The sequence below is a fragment of the Hypomesus transpacificus genome, chromosome 10, assembly GCF_021917145.1.
Source record: "Hypomesus transpacificus isolate Combined female chromosome 10, fHypTra1, whole genome shotgun sequence".
NCBI classification, from domain to species: domain Eukaryota; kingdom Metazoa; phylum Chordata; class Actinopteri; order Osmeriformes; family Osmeridae; genus Hypomesus; species Hypomesus transpacificus.
Genome location: NC_061069.1, coordinates 3390146 through 3415645, shown reverse-complemented (window position 1 = coordinate 3415645; position 25500 = coordinate 3390146). Strand labels below are relative to the sequence as shown.

General features: G+C 44.1%; 4 protein-coding genes across 10 annotated transcripts; 2 read left to right on the top strand and 2 right to left on the bottom strand.

Annotated features, from left to right (window-relative positions):
- Positions 1-2: 2 nt before the first annotated feature.
- On the top strand, positions 3-4218 carry si:ch73-344o19.1 (leucine-rich repeat extensin-like protein 5). 3 transcript variants are annotated; one of them, XM_047027037.1, is made up of 6 exons: positions 740-894; positions 1842-1889; positions 1998-2183; positions 2904-3209; positions 3329-3492; positions 3585-4218. In XM_047027037.1, exons 1-6 carry the CDS (start codon positions 828-830, stop codon positions 3627-3629), a joined length of 816 nt encoding a protein of 271 aa, XP_046882993.1. In that variant the 5' UTR covers positions 740-827; the 3' UTR covers positions 3630-4218. The 3 variants fall into 3 exon arrangements, with proteins under 3 accessions (XP_046882992.1, XP_046882991.1, XP_046882993.1); XM_047027036.1 differs by lacking the exon at positions 740-894 and adding an exon at positions 3-58 and having other exon boundaries at positions 1842-2183; XM_047027035.1 differs by having other exon boundaries at positions 709-894; positions 1842-2183.
- Positions 4219-4786: 568 nt separating this feature from the next.
- On the bottom strand, positions 4787-7299 carry LOC124472298 (microsomal glutathione S-transferase 3-like). Its single transcript, XM_047027068.1, has 6 exons — positions 7085-7299; positions 6800-6924; positions 6010-6083; positions 5856-5913; positions 5670-5742; positions 4787-5575 (listed from the first exon to the last, which is right to left on the bottom strand). The coding sequence occupies exons 2-6, from the start codon at positions 6914-6916 to the stop codon at positions 5412-5414; spliced, it is 486 nt and encodes a 161-aa protein (XP_046883024.1). The 5' UTR covers positions 6917-6924; positions 7085-7299; the 3' UTR covers positions 4787-5411.
- Positions 7300-9536: 2237 nt separating this feature from the next.
- LOC124472231 (protein zyg-11 homolog) lies at positions 9537-15004 on the bottom strand. Of its 5 annotated transcripts, none has more exons than XM_047026958.1 (14): positions 14746-15004; positions 14089-14254; positions 13197-13984; positions 12954-13094; positions 12585-12761; positions 12338-12402; positions 12149-12248; positions 11971-12021; positions 11492-11656; positions 11337-11384; positions 10892-11092; positions 10764-10816; positions 10450-10547; positions 9537-10127 (listed from the first exon to the last, which is right to left on the bottom strand). In XM_047026958.1, exons 1-14 carry the CDS (start codon positions 14746-14748, stop codon positions 9952-9954), a joined length of 2232 nt encoding a protein of 743 aa, XP_046882914.1. In that variant the 5' UTR covers positions 14749-15004; the 3' UTR covers positions 9537-9951. The 5 variants fall into 5 exon arrangements, with proteins under 5 accessions (XP_046882914.1, XP_046882917.1, XP_046882915.1 ...); XM_047026961.1 differs by having other exon boundaries at positions 14089-14198; positions 14746-14982; XM_047026959.1 differs by having other exon boundaries at positions 11492-11653; positions 14746-14981.
- A 1516-nt stretch (positions 15005-16520) lies between these two features.
- On the top strand, positions 16521-23717 carry LOC124472253 (angiopoietin-related protein 1-like). The gene is made up of 5 exons (XM_047027007.1): positions 16521-17112; positions 19554-20414; positions 21152-21345; positions 22303-22573; positions 22746-23717. Exons 2-5 carry the CDS (start codon positions 19607-19609, stop codon positions 22931-22933), a joined length of 1461 nt encoding a protein of 486 aa, XP_046882963.1. The 5' UTR covers positions 16521-17112; positions 19554-19606; the 3' UTR covers positions 22934-23717.
- Positions 23718-25500: the final 1783 nt, after the last annotated feature.

Genomic DNA, 25500 nt, shown 5'->3' with positions numbered 1-25500 from the left:
AGTCTAATGCACGGTTCCACTAGCGCCGTCCGCTTCAGCGCAGGATATGTCTTTACTTGTGAGTATTAAAACTGTGAGATTGTCCCTTGAACGCAGCCTGGTTTGAAAAATTATTTGTAAAGATTGATGGCATGGATGACAGTGGCACTGTGCTGACCAATGAAGTAGGTCACTTACGGCAACCAAATCAATTTTGGGGTGGTGAGAGGCTGGAACTGGGCAACACTGACCTCTGGAGGAATTGCTTTGTTGATGTGCATCAATCACTCAGGAGATTGACATGGCTGTTGGAAACTCAAAAAATAAAATAAAAACTACTGAGCATTTGAATGATAACGCACACACGACAAATCAATTCTATCAAATACAACATAGAAACTATAGTCATTGATGAATGGCTTTGCATGTTAACAAATAAAAAATAAAGAAAATGTAGGCTGTCATTGAATACCAAGTAGCGTTCCTCAAATACGCGCGCCTGACGCACTGACAGCTGATTGGGGTGCGCCTCCGCAAGGAGAAAAGGGGGGCCAACCATGGTTGAGAGTCAGAATATGTCATTGTAGATTGGAGTTTTCACAGGCACAAAAAAAACAGATTTTAAATTGTAACATATGGCACGTATTTGCCCCGCAGAATGACCACAATGAGTTGTTCAACTCAACGCGTCACTTGCCGCCCCACCCCTTCTTCTCCTGACCGACCCTCGGGATATTTTTAGCGATGATGATGTGCCCTGTCAAATAACGTAACGGAAAGAGCCTCTCCCGAATGCACAGAGAGCAGAAGCTATTTTATCATTGTATTCACCCAGAGAAGCAAATGAGATGAAATTTGAAATTAAGCTAGTGTTTTGCGCATTGGTGGTCCTTACCAGCTCATCGCAGACAAAGGGTAAGGTGTCATCGGTGTGGGTGGTGTGGAATTAATATCCACTGGCTGGCATTTCGTCCCGTTATTCCGCTTGATATCATCACATGATGCTCTGTTGACAGTTCAAAGACAATGCCTAGGCTAAAATTATATCTAATGTTATCTTACTTGGCAGCGTAATACCATTGAGTCCATTCTTTACTCGGAAACCTGTGGACAGGCTATAGATGTTTTATCTTGATTTATACGTGTCGCTATTATTAACTTTAGACTTTGGCTTGCATAATTGAATATGACTGATTTACAGTTTTATTTCATATTTTAATCATGAGTAATATGTCGTTACATGTTTTAAAAATATTTGCATAGGCTACCGTTACTTATATATTTTTAGTTTGCTTTTATATTCGATTGTATACATTAGCTAAGAACTTGCATGTTCGAATTCGAATTCTTCGTTTTTTAATAAAGTGATACATCACATGTCTATAATCCAAAAATACAGTATCAATTCGTTTGGCCAAAAACATGCTTAAAGGCCCAATTATGTGTTCCTGACTGGGCAGCAGCCTCGTGCAACTCACAAGCTACCAAATGTGAAATATATTACATAACTTCAGTAGGGCCTATGCAACAGACCATAAAATCAATGTTATATGGTTAGTCCAAACTTTAGTTTACATAAATGCATGATAAAAAAAAAAAGAATTTAGTATTCCATATAGTCTACTTTGAATATGACAATAACCAACTGTGTTGAGTATGGTCACATGTTTATGAGATGCCTCATTAGAGTATGTAATAAATGTCATACATAATGTGTCACAGACCTGCCATAGAACATTCATACGCTGTGAAAGTATCCGTGTACCTTTTCAACTTTGAGATGTATTTTCTTGTAGATAACACATCGTAACTAAATCACTAAGCCAGTATGTTCTGTGTTAACATGAATCTTGTCCTTTTAGGTCACAGTTCTGCTCCTCTTCAGATCCTTACCCCACCCTCCACCCCAGGTGAGAGTGAGGGTGTGTCTGTTACATTCCCTGTCCCCTCATTGGACTCAGTAAACTTCTCATCAGTCCCAGAGCCTGAGTCTAGTCCTGCCAATGAGCCCTCTGCAGACCAAAATGGAGCTACACCTGAACCAGATGTCACAGATGGTAATAGCCTTCTCCAGTCAGACAGTATTCCAGATGTTGGTGACAGTGGTGATGTGGTCACAACTCCTGGAATGACCACACCTCAACCGAATCCTGCTTACACACTCCTCCCTGCTGCTCCAAGTGAAGAAAACGAACACGTCTATGGTAATTACTAAACCACTAATTATTAAACCACATGTTCCTATGTCAAATAATAAGGGTTAATTTGCATTGCATATTAAATGACAGTTTGATGTTTGTATTAATGTGATACTCTACATCATCTGGGGTGTGAGATATTTCAACATCTCATCTTCCCTCAGTTCATTGTCTCCGTTATACCCATAGTTTAGAAGTAGCGTTGTGTATAGTTGCTGTGTATGTTTATGTGGCAAAGCTGTGGACCTTTTAAAAAAAAGACTGACACACTCGGCTTAAAGGACTTGTTTGCAAACAGAGAAGCTTGCCCAAGGCCCACCACTTGCAAACCAGGAACTAGTCTCTTTCCCCCCCTTTCGCCTGGGGGAAGTCACATGGGACTTGGGTGGTAGGAGCGTAAAGAGGAATGTGTTAGGACTGATCTTTTTACTGGAGACCAATATAACTTTCTCCGTCACTGCTGCGCGGGTGTCTACCCAACGCCTCCTCACTTGCCTCCAAAATAACACAACGTGACATACCACCGTCCAGACTTCATTCTTTCGCCTGCAATCTGTTTCACTTCCTTTTGCCTTCTGCTGCGGAACAATGAAGGCTGTCATTTAACAGTAAAATAGTAATTGGATGACATCATTTACTGTCAGCTAGCCTGTCTTTGATTCAACCATACTCTACTTGTCTTTTCTGACCCCATCCCTCTCTCCCCCCGTCTCTGTGTTGTTCTAGGCACTTCCTTATCCCCACCTACTTTGGCGAGTTCCAGCCCTGCAGATCTCACGTCAACTCCAGGGGGCGTCACTTACCTCGCAAGAGACCAGCTAACCTCCTCAACCCCACATACCCTGAATGCCTCTCCCACATCCCATGCTGTAACACACGCCCAGCCCTCATCCCCTTCCAGCACGCTGGGCCTCACCCCAGCCCCCACCCAACTCCCCACGACTGCCAGTTCTCAGACCTCCGTCCAGCCACACGCCCCCGTAGGACCCTCCCACCAGGAGGTGCCATCGGAGCTCAACGTTGGAGACGAAGGTGAGTTTATGCACTCGGCAGAGGTTGTTTCCAAGCTGTTGCTGTTGTTGGGTGAGCTAGACGTATATCTGTGTCGAGTCCGAAAACAAAGGCCTCACGTTTCAATTTCTCCCTCCCAGATGCCAAACTATCACATCACCCAAGCTCTCCTCTGGACCCTCTGCTGGCTGGGCTGGTTTCAATCTTCATAGTGACCACCGCCATCATATCGGTCGTCCTCTTCCTGAGGTTCCGCCAGCGCACCAACCACCCGGAGTTCCATCGCCTGCAGGACCTACCCATGGTGAGTTGACAGTAACTGGTCAAGTCTGTCCCTTTTAGAAGAGTGTTCATGTGAATCACTCTTTAATGAACTTGTTTGGGTCATTTGTCTAGGATGACTTGATGGAGGACACGCCACTCTCCAGATACACATACTGACGGAAGCAACTGCAGGCAATGAAACTTCTAGAATAGCAATGTATGGACATGTTTCAAGTCCTTCGAGGCTCTTGAGTCTCCCCACAGTATCCCCTGCTCAGCAGTTTGCTGCTCGAGGCCTGGATCTTCAAACCAATACTGAGACCTCTTTCATTGGATGGTTTCCCTATTAGCTCTAGTAATCATTCCCTTCGATAAGTGGGATGTTTTGTCTGAATGGGGAACTGTTTTATTCCCGTGAGACCACCTCCTTATGAATGCACAGCACTTTAATGTAACACAGTCACATTGACCCCTAGTGGAGGGTGAGCAGTAATGAAGTCTTGTTTCAAAAAGATCAGATAGGCTCACTGTAACAAAGAAATTACATCTTTATGTTGTTGTAGACACCATGATTAAGACACACATAAGGTAAATAAGGCTAGATGTATAAGATCAATCTTTATGTTGCTGTAGATTCCATGATGAAGCTAAACACAAAGTGAATTAGACTTGTTGCATAAGAACACCACAGAGATATTGTGTGATGTTGTTCTTGAATCGACCAAACATGAGAGAAGTGCTCTTTCAAACCAAAATGCCTAGTAGGTTTGTCTTAAACTATCCTTAGTCTTACTTTAGTTGACAGACAGAGGTGACAAGTATGTGTGACAGCGAGAGGCCACAACCTAGACAACACCTGATTTATTTAAAAAAGCCATATCTTTAATATAAATTAATGAAAGTGATTGTTCGCTGCTAAATTTCCCACAAGGTAAGTTTGCTTAGTCATGTACATCGTTTTAATAGGAGAGGATTGTTAAATTGTGATCAAATAGTTATTTCTAAGTATACATGTATTATTTGTTGGGTATACAATGGAAAATTATTTATTCAATATTTTATGAATGTCTCGCTAATCACTACTTTGTTTGAATTTGAAAAACCGTAGTAGACATGCAGTAACAGGGAAGTGAAATTATGACACGTTCCTTGGTTACTTTATTTTGTTGTGTGATACACATGCCTAAACAAATTATGCTTATATTATTTAAAATGTGATCCTTGTGGTTTACCTGTAAGTGCCAAAAGTGGTGTATATGGTAAAATACAGTTGCAGGCTTAACTGTTAGAGGTACAGTATAAGGATTATTTCCTTTTTCATAATAAAATGGAAGTGATCTGTATCTGTTTGTTTATTGTGTTTGTGAATAAACGCAATATGGAAAGGTGAATCAAAAATGAACCAGAATCCATCTGTGCACTGAACCTCCTACTGAGCCTGTGTTAAGAAAAACACACATTTGATTCATGTCTGTTCAAAGGTAGCTGGATTAATATCTTTTGTATATATGTATACTGCCTGCACAGAATGTGTTTAAACAAGTGAAAGTGGACTTTGGACAATGCAGCTTGGATTAGTGAGGACAGCCACACCCCTCACAGAACACAACCATGTCTCCCTGCACACCCTCTCAAACAGGCTGCATCTCCACCCAGCTCACACCCCTTCTGAACGAAAGCTGACTGAACAAGAGCAAAGTAACATACGGAATGTCATTCATATAGTACATTCATATAGGCATTATATGTAATTATTAAAATGTATTATGTAATTATTTAAAAGTGTTCATATCAAAATGTATATTGATATTGACACTTAAATAAAGATTACACTGCAATAGTCAGTTTTTCCATATTTGGACCTTCTGGAGTCCAAATATGGACCAATGGCAACAAAACAATACATAAAAAACACTCCTGTCTTGTAGTGACAGTAGAACTCTCTCTGAGTTGGGACCTTCAAGCCACAGAGGGTAAAGGAGCGCCCCTCATCCCAGGGAATCTCCCAGGGAATCTCCTTGGCCCACTCCAGCCCAAGAGGGTTCTGCCAAAGTTGAGTGTGGTCAGCATCATGCCCAACAGAGCCAGGTTACCAAACGAGCCTCTCATCCTTTTCTTGGGATCTGGGTGATTTAGGTGGAGAAAAAAGGGCCTTCTAATTAACTAGATTGGACAACCTTATAATGATGATGTCTTGCATCCCAGGCCAGTCCTTACCTCCAGTGGAGTACCCATGTGCATAGATCTCCCTGCTTATAACCCATACCATCCCAAGACCACTGACCAGCCGCTGAAACACACCAGACACGCCATTCATAACACAAGTACAGAGCTCTGTCTTGATAGAGAAGATGACATGTCAATCTAACATCACGATGACAGAACAAACAAATGTCCACTCACAGGATTATGTAGCCCACCCACGGCGAGGCAGAAAAGGAAGGTAGGGTACGACTCCAGACTGTAGAGAACGATTAAGAACTAGATCATTCTAAACTGGGACGACAAAACATCCATGTTCTTTACTACATTCAGTGAAAGACCATAGGTGACGTACGTGTTTTGGTGTGCCCGTTGGATACAGTTGAAGATGTTTCCAGTCTCTGGGTCGTCACTGTACATCTGAGGATACTGCTCAAAACAGAATACAGAACAGTTTGTGAATGGGCTTGGATCATCAAATCAAATTTTATTTGTAAAACCCTTTAAGCAGTGTCACAAAGGGCTTCACAGATCCCCACAGATTGGCGCCTATATCCAGTCTAAACCTTCAAGAATAAAAGAAAAACTCCCAGGAAAAATGAAAAAATCCTTTGGAGGTGAAACTCAGTGAGGGATCCACTTCTGCAGAAACTGCTGGCTAAACAGAGGTGCAGACCATAGTCTGAATTCACATTTTCAAGTAAATGGATGGTGAAGAAACAGACTTTCAGAGTTCTGAATTAGTAGAGTATTTGGTGTTTCTGTATTGGCATTTGTATTTTGGGGCACTGGTCAGCTACAGGGTTGGGAGGTATAGAATCAGTATTACTCCACAGGATGGTCAGATGGGAACCAGGAGATCATTATCAATATAATTTAAAAAGGGACTGTTTCAAAACAACAGGGGCATCACAGGCCAGGTATAATAATTTAGATACCTGTAGCCTACCTTATTGTGCAATTTCCCCCTAGTGCTGTTCCACTCAACTGCTTTCTTATAATAAGTAAATTAAATACACACACTGGGTCAAATGAAACACTTTGTGTAGCAGAATTGAGTGAGTGATTGAGTATAGAGAATTGATTGATTGATTGAATTGAGTGATTGATGGAGTATAGAGAAGCTACATGAGCCCACAACTTACGCAAACGTTGTACTTCTTGCGTGCTTTACCAACTTTTAAGGCAAGGTGACCAATCATGATCATACTGGCAAAACCAGTGATAGCCACATATCCATAATCTTTGGATAACACCACCATTCTTATATCTGAAAGAAGTAGAGGCTAATATGCATCTTTAATGTCAAACAACAATTCTGAGTATGATCTCTATATATGTGTGATATTGTTATTAAGACGTTGTTTGCCATTTCAATCGCAAGCCGAAAGGACAAGATAACTTGGACAATGTGGATTTGAATGACTTACTTCCGTATCCAAGTAGCTATAGACGAAATCCCCAGCTGTGATCAAAACACTCAATTCGTGAAGGGCTTATTTCTATAGCTTAATTTACCTGATAAATCCGATATAACAGGTTAAGTAGCTAAATGTTTACAGAGGCGTGTATTAAACAAACGGTGAATGGCGTGATACACCCCTCCTTCAGTGTGTTACAGTTCACCGTATCAGAGGCCATATTTACGAGGGAAAAGACCGACAGAATCATGTATATACAGTATAAAAGTAATACATTATTGACAGATTTAACTCATTTCTGATAAATGGGAGCTTTTAGTCTCGTTGCCTTTGCATTGATCGACTTTACAATACCCTAATCCACATGTACAGTCTTCCCTTAGAGAAAATATAATTAATTGTTTTCCCATTATGGATTTTTACAAGACTTACATTAGGTGTAAGTACAAAAAATAGTTGTTAGTTAGTTTTTTTTAAAGATATATAGCCCATATACTTAAAATTAGAATGGTGAGTATACTTCTTGCTACTCTGTTGTCTAGCCTGATTTTATCCAAATAAAATGCTTGGATGCAGTGTGTAGCCTATCACAGTGCCAATTGCATGAGATTTACTACCCTACCCTGATTTTTTATAGCTGTCGTCTGCTGAGTCATGGTGTGTTTGTTTTACCAGTCAGACACTTCCGGAGTTTAGATACTTTAATTATTGGCCTCTCTGGGACATATACCTATTGGGACCTTTCTAGAAACGTTTTTCAGCTCAGTTTTACATTTATTGATTTAGTTTACGCTTTTATCCAAAATAACATAATCTCTGAATCACAACAACAAGAAGTATTGTACAAAGAGTGCTTCTTGTTGTGCCCTTAGATTAAGTGATAAATCTAGGGAGTCAAAAATATATTCCCGAGTAAACAAAGTATAGTTTTATTTGCTGTTAGGTATGCTGAACACTAATAATGTTACAATGCTCATAATTGGTAACAGCCTGGGGCGTTGCCAGACCCTTTTTTCCTGGGGCATGTGCCCCAGTATAAATCTGCTGTGCCACAGTAAACAAAATGTCCAAGCTCTTCTGTGCTTGCTACAATAGCCACTGCAGCGCACACACATAAGGTGTCGGCACGCAAGTCAAAATTGAGGCTAAGAAAACATTACAAAACTAAAGAGCATTTTTCTAAATTATAGGTCAACCTATCATCTTTACCTCAAACAAAATAACAACATTAGTCCAACATATTATATTACATGAAGCTCAAAAAACTGTATTTTCACTCAAGTTATTGCAAAAATGTGCTCGCATTAACTATTGATGTCCCTACCAAAGCTTATAACAAACTTACGTCCCTGAACTGTACGTATAATGAGTAGGTGCCTGTGCCCCAGTACAGCGTCTAGCAACACGCCTGCGTTACAGCTGTCTTTTGTTTAAAAATGGCAAGACCAAATAAGTCACCTAAGATGGTTTGGTTGGTGTGTCAGACATTTTCAGCCATGTAACAGCGAGGTCAAATATTCTGATGACAGTGGGCCAGGTTTTGACCAGATTGGTGATTGTTTTTTTGTTCAAATAAGTCAAATCATGAGATGATTTATAAGGTTTCCCTGATTCCAATTAATTATCAACTATTCATTTGAAACTGGTGTTCTGAAGCAGGGAAACATATTAAGCATACAAGACAGTGGACCATTAGGACCAGAGTTGAAGACCACTGCCATAGCCTGAAAGTTAGCAGTGTTAGACAGTATGCAACCTTACCACTAGATGGCACTGTATGCATGTCTCCATACTATCCACTTACAGTTTGTTTCTGATTACTTAGACACTACCTTTGACACTATTGGCTATTTTTGCACAACTACACACTAACCACAAAATCTTACGCCAAACCAGTAACATTTTACACTAAACAAACAATTCTTATAAAACTTTACAATCTATTTGAAAACATTATGTTTTTGCATCAGCAGGTCAGCTTTAACAACTGTACAATCATATCTCTCACTCCCAAGACAGCATCATAGTATTAATTCAGATTTTTAACACCAAAAAAGGCACTACAACAAAAATGGCCTCATTATGCAGTAAGAATGTAGAATTGTCATTGTTTTTCTGAAACCTTATTAAAGCTGAGCACAGTTGAAACAAGAACAATCTACATAATCGAAGACCAACAGGAACACAATCGTACCCACAATCGTACAAACTACTCTGTTTCCCACTTGTCTGATGTTACAGTGCAGACTAATCTGTGTATCCCACTTGTCTGAGGTTACAGTACAGACTACTCTGTGTATCCTACTTGTTTGAGGTTACAGTACAGACTACTCTCTGACCCCTTCTCTGAAGGTACAAAAAGACACTAACTACTGAAGGCTATAACTCACAGTCATAACACTCCAGTGTCCTCTAGTGACAGTCTACAGATATAAATCCAAACCAACACTTTTGTTCAAATGATTCTTGTTTAATTGGAAATGTTGATTAGCAGTTTGGAAAATACAATGAACAAGGTTCACTTTTCCTCCAAATAAAATATAATAGCTTTACATTCAGACAATTATAAATGTTTCATGTTTTTCATGATCGAGTCCACAGTTCAAGTAATTGAATTGTAATTGTTGTTAATTTACACAATGCTCTGATTTTCATATATCATATATTATTTATTCCTAAATATTTTTCACAAATAACTCACATAGACGTTTCAGTTTGAAACTCACACTTCACATTTTTGTAGTGCCACATTGCTGATATCAGTTAGCTTAGCAGTTAACTCCTTTGGTACAAGACCCAGCACTTGCACACACTCCAATCCTTGTTCATTCCTGTACAAGCAAAGCTGGCAGTCAAACCAATCAGAACAAAGTCTTCTAACTCTGTCCTGGCTGGTCTGTGAGGATGTCTCTCTGACTCTGGTGATGATCCAAGATACCCAGGATGCACTCTGCCAGTCCTCTGACGTCAACGTGTGTGTCGGGATGGGAGGTCAACGCCCTGAGAAGATCCACTGCTGCCTCCTCCTGTAGCATACTGCAGTACTGTGCAGCTGAGGGGAAAGTAAAGGCCAGATAATACTGACTCCAACACCTGTATATAGGACTAGAATAGACTATGTAACCTGGAGGAAGATCTAGGCTCAAGGTGGGTTCTGTATAATTAAATGGGCCAGGTTCCCAGTTCCTGGATGGCACCTGGAACCCTGTATACTGGGCTCCAAGTAAAGAACCGTAAAAACGAGTCTCTGAGTTGGAGCCCTTCCAAAGCCCACTTATTTTGGAGTATGTAATAAGGACTGCCCCTCCCTTTCGATGCTGAAAGGGCTATGAGGGCCTAGTGACATCTATGTTCGCTGTGGTTGTGTTCCTTACCGTTCTGGCTGCAGACGAGTCTCATGGCCCAGACAGCCCACAGCTGTACTCCTGAAGGCTGGGACGTCTGCAGCAGAGACAAGAAAGGATGGAACGACCTGATGGTGGGAGAGAGAAATATTTTACAGTATCTTACATCTGTATATGCCTGTTGTCTTACATTTAAGACATTTGCTTTAAACTTTCTATGTTTTTTTGTGCCCCCCAAATATTGCTCCCAGGGGAGCGATTTATGAATAAGGGGAGTGTAAGAGAAACATGACACGTTGAGTTTTGTTTGTTTGTTTTGTTTAGTCCACAAGTTCCTCTCTTACCTGTAGGAAACCATCTCACGCTCGGGTGGGGTCCATGTCATCACAGCAGAGTGCTGCAACCAGGAAGAGTCAGGTCAAAGGACTAGCAATCGAGAATGTAACCGTCACAAATCCAAACCCAAACAAACCAGTTGCTCCAAGATGGTGGCACGGAGCTCCTCGTCCAGGGTCCAGGCAGCCTCTCTGGAGGTCAGGTGGGCCAGGATCCCCCCAGCGAAGTAGCGGACCCCCACCTCCACCTGGGGCCCCTGCAGCAGGCTCAGGATGTGCTCAAGCAGGTCCTCCTCCATCAGGTTCCCCTGCAGCTCCTCCACCTCCGCTATGTTGTTCTGCAGGGAGGCCAGAGACAGCAAGGGCCACGATTGGGTTGAGGGGGTCACAGGGCACAGAGTCAATGGACTACACCTTAAATGGTAAAGTAGTACCTAGTCACACCATAGACTGAACTACAAAAATGCATGTTCAGGCCAAGTCACAACTCTGGGCCTACTTCAAACAAAAGAACATTGATGCTGCAAATGGAACTACTCTGACAGTTCCATATGATCCAACACCCTGACAAGCACAACCTACCAGAAGACCCAAAACCTTCTGCTGAACGGAGGATTCCGAGTAGTAGGACTGCACCACAGGATTGAGACAGAAAGATAGAGGGAGGAAGAAAAGAGAAATACCTTTGTAGTGTTTACACTGCATGTGTTTCTGTGCGTGTGTATGTGCATGCCAACCTCCAGCACTTCCTCATACAGCTCCAGGCCCTGACACTGGATGAAGTGGCGAGAGGCTGTGGGTGTTTCGTCCGTCAGGTTCCAGAGAGCGCTCAGGGCAAACTTGAGAGTGGAGTCCACCACTCCCACCATGGCCTTCTGCTGCACTATCCCCAGTAACTGCTGCTGGAGCGGAGGAGAGAGGAGCACAGTTGAGGGAAATACAGATACCAAACAATGAGAAAATGGAAGGAGAGGGCTGAATGAGAGGATGTTCCTGGTCATAGAAGAAAAGTCAGATGGCTGAGCGGTGAGGGAGTCGGGCTAGTAATCAGAAGGTTGCCGGATTGATTCCCCGCCGTGCCAAATGACGTTGTGTCCTTGGGCAAGGCACTTCACCCTACTTGCCTCGGGGGGAATGTCCCTGTACTTACTGTAAGTCGCTCTGGATAAGAGCGTCTGCTAAATGACTAAATGTAGGAGAAAGAGAGATAACCTACCTTCATAATAAAGATATCAGCACCCAATTGTGTGGTCTGCTCTTTAGATAACTGAAAACAGACAAGGGAAATCATTAAATAGCCTGCATGTGCTACAGAGCCTAGAAACCCAGTCAAGCGAGGGGCATCAGACAGACTCTGCAGAAGTTGGCCGTGGGGTATGAAGGAGGGGCCTGACCTTGGCCACCAGGATGGAGATGATGGCCACAGCCATCCTCTGCAGAGTGGGATCCTCGTGACTGCTCAACCAGTTCATCACCAGCTTGGCAGCTTCATACCTGAAACCAGGAGAAACCGACACAGATTGGAAGGAACACGACCGGTATGTGTCTGTGTTACTTTTTGTATCCTCGTGTGATGCACTGACCTGTTGAAAGGGACATCTTGAAGAATGTAATCGCTGCAGAGAGCCAGTAGGCAGTTTTTTTGTACCTGACAAAGAAATAGTTTGTGTTTTTCCAGCATGAATGTCTTATGTAGGTGAGTACATATTTGCTTCCTTAACTCATCTACTAAGTATTTATTCGTTTGTTTTTGTTGCCTCTGTACTGTGTGTGTGTGTGTGTGTGTGTGTGTGTGTGTGTGTGTGAATGTGTGTGTTTGAGTGTGGTTACCTGTTGGTGGTTGGGGAAGTTCTTCATGGCCTCCAGTAGCTGACTGAGGATGGCGCTGAGCAGTCGGAGGGGCAGGCCCACAGTCAGGTCCTGATTGGTCAGGTTGAAGACGCAGGCTGTGGCCACCAGCTGGACATGCAGAGACTGGGCATGTTTCTGCATCCCGTCCAATACAAGCTTCAGACAAGAAGAGCAGCAATCAAAATGATGGACCATCACCTCAATGATACATTTGTGTTTACAGACATGGTGTCAAGCGTGTTGACACTAGGTTCTTGATTCTTGGTGCTGGTAAAATGATCTTCATTAGGTCACAATGCCGTTTATACAGGCATGTTTTGACTGAGATTACTAGCCATGGTGTGCTACCTTTAGGATGTCTGCTCTGGGTTTGTCCAAATCACTGCTCAGGTTGTAGAGGTGAACCAGGGCCTCTCGTATGAAGCACTCTCTCTCATTGTACCTCCTCAGGGCTTCTAGAATCTGACCCTCGTTTGCCTCCCCAGTCACCTGAGAAAACACACAGCCCTTCATTAGCATGAATCAGGGGCTGTATGACTGTGTCAAGCAGGTAAATTATAGATAAATCATTTAGTTTATTTAGGTGCTGACCTTCAGGCTGCCACATCCAAACAGGGCCTCACAGGAGCCAGCGCCGGTGGCCAGCAGGCCCAGGAACACCAGCTTTGGCCTGGCCTCGACGAAGGCCCGGACCGCCCCATCCGTGACCCTCTTCCGCCCAGACAAGTCCAGGGAGACGAGGGCGGGAAGGACCCCTGAGCTCCCCTCCAGCAGCAGCCGCACCGTCTCGTCCCCTTCCTTCCCGTCGTCGTTGTCGTCCGAGGGCGAGGCGAAGCGGTCGTCAGAAAAGTCCAGATGCCTGAGGGCCCGGAGGCGCCTGAGGACGGAGAGGAGAACGGCGGGGGGCATGTCCAGCTGGCGGAGGGCGTGGGCGCAGAGGGAGCGCAGGGTGGACCTGCTCCCCAGCAGGGCGGTCAGATCCGTGACAGGGGTGCTGGATATATCCAGGTACTCCAGCTGAGGCAGGGAGCAGACCTCCTCCAAGCCCGCGTCAGTGAGGTCTGTGTTGGCCAGGATGAGGCAGGAGCGAAAGCTGACCTGGCCTCCCTCCTTCAGGAACTCCCAGTCCAGCTGTAGGCCACTCAGGGTCAGCTTCTGCAGGCTGGAACTGCACTCAGGGTTGGACGCCAGGCCTGTGAGCACGTCAGCCCCAGTGAGGCCCCCGGAGACCTGGGAGGCATCCAGCTCCTGCAGCCGGTGAGGGCAGAGGGCCAGGCGAAGGGCCTCGGCAGAGACTGGACAGGAGCGGATGCAGGCCCTACGCAGGCGAAGCTGTCTGCAATCACGGAAGATCCCAATAGTCCTGTCATTCAATATACCTATAAGGAGAAACAACCTACGGCTGTCACGCAGAAAGCAACAGCAAACGGAACCAACTCATTGCTCTCTACTTGCTCATTCCTTGACACGTTCTCTCACTTACCCTCTGTGGCCATTTTGTGCAGCAGCTGGTCAGCCATCTCTTGAGGGAGCAGCGGGACCCAGTGGAGGCGCAGGGAGCCGTCTGCCTGCATGGTGCACAGGGAGTCCAGGCTGTGACACACATGGGCCAGGCACAAGTCAGCCAGGGCCATCGGGCTCTCCTCACCCTGCAGTGGACATTCACACACAACTACTGAGTCTACTCTGCATAAGCATGGTATTATGACACATCATGTGAAAACCTGCATGTCAAGTTTCTTTTGGTTCATGTTTTCAAAGATGGGTTCATGTTTTGGAAATACACTCTCTGAAGAACCGTACACAATCATTTTAAGACACTGTGGGAAATGGAAAAACTGGAAAGGTTTTCAATTTCCCACACCATGGACACCCAAGGTATTATAACGAGACTGTTTCTGCCCAACAGTGATCTGCAATAAGACCCCTGGCTTCTAATTTTAGGACTAACAGACGAGCCATCGCGCATTAGTCTCTTTAAATCACCTTCTAATCCAACTGATCTCTGTAAAGAAGCCAGGTGGACAATAGCAAGCCATTCTAATATAATTTTTTGACAGCTTACAATGTGGCTGTGACAGGAACAGGACAACCCGAGAGTGGCGAATGAGGGTACTCGACTGGGAGGCAAAATACTCACCATGTTTGAAAAAAGAAAAGAAAACGTAGCTCTTTAGGAACTACAGAAATTACTCTGGGTCAAAAAACAATTCTCTTCTTCCTTTAGGACGTCATTATTCTCCGGTAAAATGACAACTGCACTATCTAAAACCAACAAAGTTGCTACAGTCAACTGGGTTACTGTCGCGGTCCATTTAATCGTCCAGATTAGCACTTTGCAGCTTCAGACGGTTTGATTCCTGTTGATTGGTTAGGAATCTGAAACGTCACATGTTACGGGTCAAACTCAGAATAGGTGATAATTTCCACAGCATGTAAACACTGTATTCGTGTTTGCACTAACGCGATATAAGATCTGCTGTACAAAACGCAAGTTAATATATTTAGTTAATTCTCCCTATACTTTAGAATATGTTTTTATTTCATTTTACCACAAGGGGGGGCCGGTGTAACAGCTTGCTTGGCGCAGATTGAAGTCGAGGGAAAAAGACAAAAAGACAGCAACCCTGCAGTTCTTGCTACTGAGCCGTGAACTCAGGGGCGTCTTTTTTTTTCTTTTTTACCGGGGCACGTGCCCCAGTATAAATCTGCTGTGCCCCAGTAAAATCAAAAGTATGAGTTTTAACAATTTACTTTATTAGTCAGTGCATTCATTTAGATTGATAATCCCAGAAAAAATAAACTGAGTATCCCAATCAAAGCAGTTTAACCGAAAACAAAACCCGATGCCCGCAGAATTCCATGTCAGCGCGCTCTTCTGAGCTTGCCAAATAGCCACCGCAGCACGCACGGGTGTCAAGGTGTCGGACTCGGCACACAAGTCAGAATTTAGGTAGTTTAAGAAAACATTACAAAACTAAAGAAAGTTTGTAAATGATAGGCCTAACGATCATCTTATTTTTACTAAAACATAAAAACAAGATTACATGAAGCTTGCTTACATAAACTGTTGACGTCCCTGCCAAATCTGATATCAAACTAGAGTTTCTATAGCCAAGTAGTGTATTGTGCGCAGCAAGCCTGGAAGAAAAAAAGGGATATGAACTGGGCCTGTGCCCCAGTAGGGCTTTATGTCTAACAACACTCTGACTAGGCATTTAAACACATTCAAATATAGGCAAATGTTTGGCCTACATTGTCAGTCACTTCCTTTGGCTTATCCCTATAGCCAAGAGGGAATGTGCAAAAGCTAAAATAACTTGAGCCATGAATCTAGAGCCAACGGTGGCCAAAGCCAGACCTGAAAGAGATTAATAGGGCAATAAAAACTATTTTACTGGCTATAATTCTCTTGTTTAATATTTTTTTCTTTCTTTTTGTTGCTACAAACTTTGAGACCACAAGTAAATAAAAAATGACTTGAATGTGTGTGGCATGGAATCAATTCAACCTACGGTTACGCTCATTGTGTGTCCCGTGGGAGATTTTTCCTTCCAAACACATGGTTACCTACATCCAGATATCATTTATTTAGATTCCTCTATTATATACAGAGGACCACCAGTATCAAAAAACAAAGTTCTTCCCCTTCCCTCCAAAGTATATTTATTCAAAGTCTGATTTTACTCCCAAGTTCAAAACATTATGCCTGAAACCATCTTTGCCTGCTAAGACCTCCACGTATTGTCTTTCTAACTAAATAAACCCAGCTGCCAATAGCACTGGGACAGCCACAAGCGACATACACACCCTTGTGGGATAAACACATAAAAAGTACACCCATCCAAAACAGACTTTCTATTATTGCAGTTAAACCAATGGATGGTCAGGATTGAGACTTCTTAAAACAGACATGATGTGAGAGTGCTTGTTTCAGTGAGAATAGAGAACAGTGAGAGAACCATTTATGGTGAATGTGTGTGGGATTTACAGGATGGAATTGGACTCTGGAAATTTTGGGAAAAGAACAAGGGTGAAAGTATTAAGTTGCAAGTGGAAGAATTACAATGTGTGTTAGCGTCTTCACACACTGACCACAAGACTGATACCAACATGCTGTCTCTGGCTCCTCATCATTCTCGTTCATTTGCAGTGAAACGGTATCAGGCAAGGAGAGCTGTTATTCTTCAGAAACACCTATGACATCAGAGGTGGTAGGCAGGGCTGCCTCCCATCCTACAGAGGAAAACTCACCATCCTTCCCTGTTGCTCAATCTTTGTGGACCTCCTTCAACACAACAGGAACAGTGCTGCATGATCCCCTGTTACAGCGGCCTCTACTCTTCTAGACAGAGACCAGACAGCGAGGGGACAGGGGAGTCAGAAGTCAGTGATCACCGGACCATGGAATACGTGCAGCTACGCAGGACCTCCAACTGAGAGGCCAGCCCCAGCAACCTCCCAGAGTAGCACTTCCAGAGCCTGCTAGACTCCACACACCAGACAGGTAGGCACACACGTCTCTTTCCAGTCGTTTTAAGTGGCTCCTTCTCTTGCTTTTTTGTTTGGTGTTCTGGTTGATTGTACCTTTGATGAGTTTCTCCTTGAGGGCATGTTCAGATTATTGAACTGGTTATAGGAAACTGCTGTATGTGCATTCTAGATATTCTAGTGTGCACTGCTTATGTTTATTTGTTTCTGGCTTCCCGTTCTTTATTACTTCATTTCATTTAAATCTCTATTTCCTATATTTCTTGCCATTATAATGTTAAGACTATTAGATATGCAAGGGAAATCATATAAACCATCAGTTTCATTGTCCACCAGCCAGTGAACAGATTTCTCTGACATGTATAAGAAAACCCAGATGCTGACTTCTGCAACAGATGCACTGTTCTACTGAACTGGCAGAGGACACAGGCAGTCGCTACTCTAAGTCTGACCTGTGGAGAGAAGCGCTTCTCCTTCATAAATATACATGAGGAACCGGTTTGGCTCAGGGCAGGGAAAAAAAACATACTTTTGGAGACATTTTTAATAAGTCCATGAAAAAAGAGAAGCCCTGTGGCTGACTTGATGAAGACCAGTCTGGTGTTAATGAGAGACCCAGATGTAATAACTGGCTATGAGATTCATCGCTATGCAATTCACACTGAGCCTTTGTGTAAACACTGTCACTCACATCAGGCCAAGAGATCTAAGATTCATATTGAGCTTGTAATTCAACAGCCGTATGGAATCAAATTTTTTTTAGCCAATAGCCGGTGTCAAATGATTAATAAACTGCAATTTTTTCCCCAGCTAAAAAGCACCAAAAAAACAACTGTCCTTTGAGTAATATTGCTCCTAAAAGTGTTTATGAGCTGTCGGACAGGCCTCATTTGCAGTTATTTCCCTTGCTGTATCGTTAAAGTAACTTATAATCAGTTCACATAAAATCCACATTTAACCTCTCCTGTTACAATATTTCAGTTTTGTCTGACTGCCAGACTAAATAAGTATTTTTTTTTTGGCATAAAAAGTGCTTTCATCACGCCATTCATGAATATTTTTTTAAACCTTTGAAGACACCTATAAAACTATTTTTTTTGTTTATGCAAGGCAATAGATTATTATTAGACAATTATTTATTTTCTTTCCACAATGATGAAGGGTTTCATTTAGCGTCAACAGCAGTCTTGGTTGAGGTCATACTTCTGGATCTGTTCAATCAAGGACAGCTGGGACCCTTCAGTGCAGCTAAACACTTTAGAAAAGACCACAAAGATGAATGAGTCGTCCCCCCACACACACACACACACACATTCTCTCCATCCAGAACTCTTTCAGTCCTGTTTCCTCTATATATGCTCTAATACAGAGAGGATTTGTTTTTGAAGGGTATTGATGCAAAGTAGGTCATATTGTGCGCCTGTCAAAAGTGTTTGATGACGGTTATTTAAGCCCTCTTGGCCACATCCTCAACACACGGCATTCTAGTTAGGTTTGGCCAGGAGAGCAACATCAGTGAAGTTGGCCTGCCATTAGCCCCACTTCCTGAGCCAAGCCAGCCATTGAATATGAAAGGAGGGATCTTTCACTTAGCATGCATTTTTCAACATTGCCCACCTCTCTCTGGTTGCTCCGCTGTCAAGACCAATAAGATCAAAATGTGAGCCTCTCCACCAAAAATAGACCCCAGAAAACATTACTCATGCGGCTCCCGCTCACACATCCTTGCCCTTCATTCTTTTCCAAACACATCTTGAACCAAATGTTTTTTGAAAAGCATTTGGGTCAGCTAAGAAAAATAGGACCTGAATCCTAAAGTTAGTCAAAGTTAGTCATGACCAAGATGTCAAGAGGAGACGACTGGGTGTCATCGATCTGAGGCAGGGCTTGTCACACAAGTATGGTCCTAATCTAAACCACCTCCTCTGGACAAACACAAACGCTTATGTTTATACATCCAAAACGTCTCAATGTCAACTTAATACCCGGACCATTTTACAAAGACAAAAGCATTTCATCAGTCCACACGATGCAGGCTTAAGGATTTGGCAGTCAGACTAAGCCATGGAAATGAATGAGTATGAGAAACAGACCAAACACACCCTTGATATGGAGCTTAGGATGGAGGAATGCCCAAAAGAGAGTGAACTGAGACCATATCAGGACTTCTTACAGATTTGAGCAGGGAAAAGTGCAGTTGAAGTGGTACATCTTGCCAAGAATAAAGCAATATATTTAATTAGGATCGTTGAGGTTTCCTAGTTTTCCCATTTTATTTCAAAGTTCAGACACTTCATTATTCGACACAGTTATTGTTGGGCATCTAGACAGGACGTCATGCATTCGGTTATCCTAATTATGTTGGCAGTTACAGTGGTTTTAAACACATACAAGGTTCCAGTACATTGTGGGGTCTTGATGTTTTTTTATGTTAACCTACTCTCTTATTTTTCTTAGCTCCTCAGCTGACACACAGGCCTGCTGGGGGAAAGGAGAAGAGGAAAGGAGCTATGGACCCCAGGACATGGAGCCTGCTGGTTCTGGTGGGGCTGTCCCTGTGGGGCACCATCGAGAGCCTCACCAGGGGCTCCCCCCTGAAACGGAGACGACGGGCCACTGAGGAAGGGGCGGACGGGGAACCCAAGAAGTGTTCGTACACCTTCCTGGTCCCCGAGCAGAAGATTAAAGGCCCTATCTGTGCCAGCCAGGTCCCGTCGACAGACAAGGACCGCGTGACGCGCCTGGACGTGGCGGCGGTGCGGGACCTCCTCTCCAAGCAGCGGCGCGAGATGGAGACGCTCAAGCTGGTGGTGGACGTGGACGGCAACATGGTGAACGAGATGAAGCTGCTGAGGAAGGAGAGCAGGAACATGAACTCCAGGGTGACCCAGCTCTACATGCAGCTGCTGCACGAGATCATCAGGAAGAGGGACAACTCCCTGGAGCTGGCCCAGCTGGAGGGACGCATCCTCAACGCCACGGCCGAGTCTCTGCGCCTGGCCGCGCGCTACCGCGAGCTGGAGGTCCGCTACTCGGCCCTGTCGGCCGTGGTCAACAACCAGTCTGTGCTGATCGGGGCCTTGGAGGAGCGCTGTCTGCAAGTGTACGGGCGCCGGCACGAGCAGCCTCCTCTGGGACCTCCACTGGTGCAGGTGGTTCCGGAGAACATCCCTGTCAGCATCCCACGCTTCACCAACGAGATTCAGAGGGACCATAGCAGGACGTTCCCCCGAGAACGGGGCTCCCGCTCTGGGCCTTCGCCCACAGGCAGCACCCTGGAGGTCAAGAAGCCACCACAGGCCAACTTCAGTGCTGAGGGTAAGACAAAAAGCTTTAATGAATGGTTGACTGGACAGGGTGATCTTTCGAAATTCTGTGTGACTGGGATAGGGAGTGAGAGGGACTGTAAAATACACTGGTAGAGTCAGAACAATGGAACAGCTTAACGGTCTATGGTCTTGTTTTGTTAAGGGTCTGCACATTCAGCTAAAACTAGGTGCAACGCAGACCTTGATGGAAATAATGTTGTAATGTCTGAAAACAGGTAGGGAGAAAAGAGAAGGAAAGAGAAGAAAAAGAACCAGCCCATGCAATTTTACTCATCAACCGAAATTCCTGACACATTTAGATCGTACCCATCCAAGAATAATAAAGTGTTTAGGATTTGAAGGCAGCAGTGTAGGAAACTGAATCCTCTCCAGGTTTATTCTCTCTCATGCAAGAGCAAGGACACAGCCCAGGCTGGCATGACATGGTTTCACTAACCACAAAGTAGCAGAAATTCAGGTTCACCTCAAACCACCAGCCAGGTGCGTGGACCTACCTAGTCCTAGAGACCAGATTTATCATATCAGACCAAAGAGTCACCATCTCACACCCAACAAACTCAGTGCACTACTCTCTCATGTAAATTCTGAAACAAACTATGTCTGTTTGTTGTTTGTCTGTCTGCGTATCTGCCTGCCTGTCTGTCTGTTTGTCTTGCTGTCTGTCTGCCTGCCTGCCTGCTGGTTGGCCTGCCTGCCTGCCTGCCTGTTTGTCTGTCCTGCCCTTAGGTCCTTATCGAGACTGCCAGCAGGCTCAGGAGGCGGGCCACAGCACCAGCGGCATGTACCTGCTCAAACCAGACGAGGCTGAGCGGCCCATGCAGGTGTGGTGTGAGCAGGGCCTGGACAACGGAGGATGGACCGTCATCCAGAGCAGGAGGGACGGATCCATCAACTTCTTCAGGAACTGGGACAACTATAAGGTGATGACAAATGCATCCCTGTCAAACCGCTTTTGGTAGGAACTACTCCTCCAGAGACAGCAGAGGGCTGTTACATGACCTATCCCAAGGAACCATCTGGGGTCCCAGGGAACGTTTCCAGAGCCCAGACCCTGATGTTTTCACTTAAAGTAACGAGTGTGTCAGCATATTTCTCGGAGGCGATTTAGTTTTAGATTCCCATTATGAAATTTGAGTAGAACCGGCATGAAGGTATGTTCCACAGCTCAATCTCTGCCTTTGCACTCCAAACCACCAGAGTGCTGGGCAAGCTATGCATATCATAGGTCTCCCCCTTGAGCAGATGAGGTGAACTATCTCCGTTGGCCTTGCTGATCCAGTGTTCCATTCCGACCTGCCAGGCTAACCTATGTTTAACTGAAAGTCAATTACTCTGTTCAGCATTGATTTGCTTCTCCCACAAAGCGCCACCACATCTACACACATGCAGTAAAGCAAGCCCCTGACAGAAACCCCACATCATTCATCATCTCTGCATGATCTAGTTAATCCACAATCAGAAACCACAGACATTTTGCGTCAAGGAGCTCTGGAGAAGGCAAACGGCCAGATAGGCCATAGTTATTCGACAGGGACACTGGGGCTGTTTTGCCATTAGCAGTGATCCAGGGTTTGTTAGGGGTTGACAGATGTAGCTTTGAGTCAATGTTAAAGAATGGCTACATCATAGGATTTTTATGCTTTATAACAAATAGCCTAGACAGTTCAGATCGGGTTTGATAGAATTTATGATAATAATTGTCATGTGCTCTGGCAAAAGTTCAGTGATTATCCACCAGACCACAAAACAAGATTATAGTCTTTCTAAAATAGATAGTGAGACACTGCGTCCCTACAGCACATTCTTTTTCATTCTCTTTCTGAACAACCCATACCACAAAACAAACAACTAACTTCATGACTCTCCCCATGTCTCAGAATGGCTTTGGCAACATTGACGGTGAGTACTGGCTGGGGCTGGAGGGCATCTACAACATGGGGAAGCAGGGCGACTACCGCCTCCTGGTGGAGCTGGAGGACTGGGTGGGGAAGAAGGTGTATGCTGAGTACAGCAGCTTCCACCTGGAGCCTGAGAGCGAGGGCTACCGGCTGAGGCTGGGCACCTACCAGGGCAACGCCGGAGACTCCCTCAGCAGCCACAACGGCAAACAGTTCACCACCCTGGACCGAGACAAGGACGCCTTCTCAGGTGGCTGACGCTTGGCGTTTTGTTTCTGGGTTTTAACTTCACGTCGGGGGTGCTTACTCGATTTTCCGTCAATGTAATTGCTGACCTGTGTGTGCATGTGAGTTTACGTAACGCATGAGGCTAACGTTCCTGGTGGTTCCATGCTAATGAGCCATGTACTGTGTCCACACAGGTAACTGTGCACACTTCCATAAAGGTGGCTGGTGGTACAACACGTGTGGTCAGGCCAATCTGAACGGTGTGTGGTACACCGGTGGGGTCTACCGCAGCAAGTTCCAGGACGGCATCTTCTGGGCCGACTACGGGGGAGGGTTCTACTCCATGAAGGGGGTCCGCATGATGATCAGACCCATAGACTGAGGCTAGGGGAAGGGCATGGGCCGCCTAACCCTCAGCCATGTCCCAAAACTCTCTCTGGAGCTCCCATCATACTCACAGACATGGACCGGGCAACATTAATGTGTGACAGTGATCTCACCTTATTTTATATCAAAACCACATATCACAGTTGACTAAAGGTGGAGGGGTTTTGATAAAGTGCCTTCATCCTCATCGTAGGCCTGGCTGTGAGGGTTGACCAGAGTCGAGAAGCTTTTGGTATCCTGTGAGCAGCATCTTGCTGGTAGAGCAGTGGCTTTTCCCGCAGGCTCCAAGATCCTGTTCGACCTGAAACCAGACTATGGTATTACCTGGGGTTTCTAGACTTAGACAAGTGATGGCTAGACCAGGCCTACCTTTTAACAGGGAGACAACAATGAGAATCCATCCGAGGGTGTGGCCATCATATATCCATGTTATTCATAGACCAGAGACTAAAATGGTAAGGCAACTAATTATAGAGGTATGTAAATAGCTTTGAATACATTTGTAATAGCATCTTGAAAGTTCCAATGCAAGTAACTTGAAATGCTTGATGGTGTATGAGTACTATTAAATATTATAATAACGTGGAAAATGGACCAGGCGTCCTGAGGAAGCAGTAAATTATCTTATGGAAAACATTCTCTCTTTGCTGTATTTGTGGCAACCATGGACCATGTCCTGCTTTGTGTTTGAACAGTTCCCTTGCAGTAGTGTATGTGTGTTGCTGTTTTGCTTTTCTCATTTTGCAGCTGATTAAATCTCAATGTGAGCCTGTGAAAAACAAGTATCTTTGGAAAACAAATCGGTGGAATTACGGTTTGTTTTGAGTGTTTCTTGTGCTCTGAAAAAATGGCAACAAAGCAGAGAGTAAGTGAGAGGCATGGGGACAGACAACGAGAAACACATTTCAGACAGAACGGATGAAGAGGAAGAAAATAGATGAGCGGGGAGGCACTGGGATGGAATCTGTCCAAATTTCCAAGTTTTTTTTTCTCTCTCTCTCTTCCTTTTAAATACAGAGAAATTCTTTCCACACAAAAGTGCTTGGGCTGTATCTTTCAAAAATATTTTTTCATTCAAAGGGTCACGACTCCCTATGGGCTGTACAAACAGCCTCCATCTGAAGGGTAAATAATCACACAGGAGAGGAGAAAAATAGACCTTGCTGTACTCTACCAAAACACTGACAGTAAACCCATATCAGAAAGACTCTGCCCTTATCCCTCTGATTAATGGATTCTGTATGTCCCCTAACAAAACTGTGTATTTCAGTGATGCTTTGGAGAATTGCCACAACAAAAAATGGTCCAAATATAATCAGCTAATTCCATCATTCAATACAATAGCAGCAACATTACACCAAGTAAGACCTAACCAAACTTACCATCACCGCCAGTCATCAAAATGTCTATTAAAGATAATCAGGTTGTTAAAATAAACCAAATGGGGCACTTCAGAGTTTATAGTAGTTTGGAGACAGTTAATCGATAAAAGAAAATGTAAGGCCAATTATATAAACATGAACATGTGTTTAATTTACATAGTACGTTAGGGCCAGACTGGAACAGACAATCAACATAAACAGCTCTAGAAGCAAACGTAGAACTGGATGTCTTGGACAGTTTATCCTGGGTCATTCATTCTTACCAAATAGCAGAAAGATTGTGTCTTTTACCGTAAAAATACGTGTATCTAAAACATTTTGGAAATCAAAAAAAACAACTTCCTAGTGTGTTTAGAACTGCACACAGTAAATACCTATATTCTTCATGTTGGTCCTACTGTATGGGTGATGACTTTGTGTGCTGGTATGGCTGGGAGGGAAAGAGAGAAAGAGTTTTCCATGAACGACTAAGTTACATTTTTTACAGATTGTCTAATATTTGCATTGGACAGTGATGGGGCCTCTCAAGGTGAGCGAGGCTGGTAGAGAGAGATGGACTGGCTGCACAGGCTACCAGCTGTTAAAAAGCTCAGAGTCCAGAGCCTTACCCTTCTGTTAGCATCACTGTATTAGTTGTTAGACAGACAGACAGACAGACAGACAGACAGACAGACAGACAGACAGACAGACAGACAGACAGACAGACAGACAGACAGACAGACAGACAGACAGACAGACAGACAGACAGACAGACAGACAGATGGTAGAAATAGAGTTTAAGCATAATTGTCTGCTCATGTTCTTTAGTTGTTGTTTTGTTTCACTTATGACATCTCAAACACAATAAAAAACCCACACAAGTCGCTTCCACCATGTGGTCCACATGAGTGAGGTTAGTCTGCCAGTAACTGTCGCAGTAACATATTCCATGACCCTGATACTTTGCATAGTCACATACCTTCCGTTCTTAGCCTTGTGCTCTCAGAGGCTGGAAGAGGCAAGGTGACATCTTTGGCCCTGGAGAGAGACCACACTCGAGCCCAGGAAAACTGGTAAACACATTGGTGGTCTTCAGGAGACTGATGGAGGTTTCAAGAGTGAAAGCCAACTCTGTCACAGTGGACTTGTGTGGAAGAACACAGAAACAGTCCTGGGCTTAGACGATTTGCGGAAAATGTTT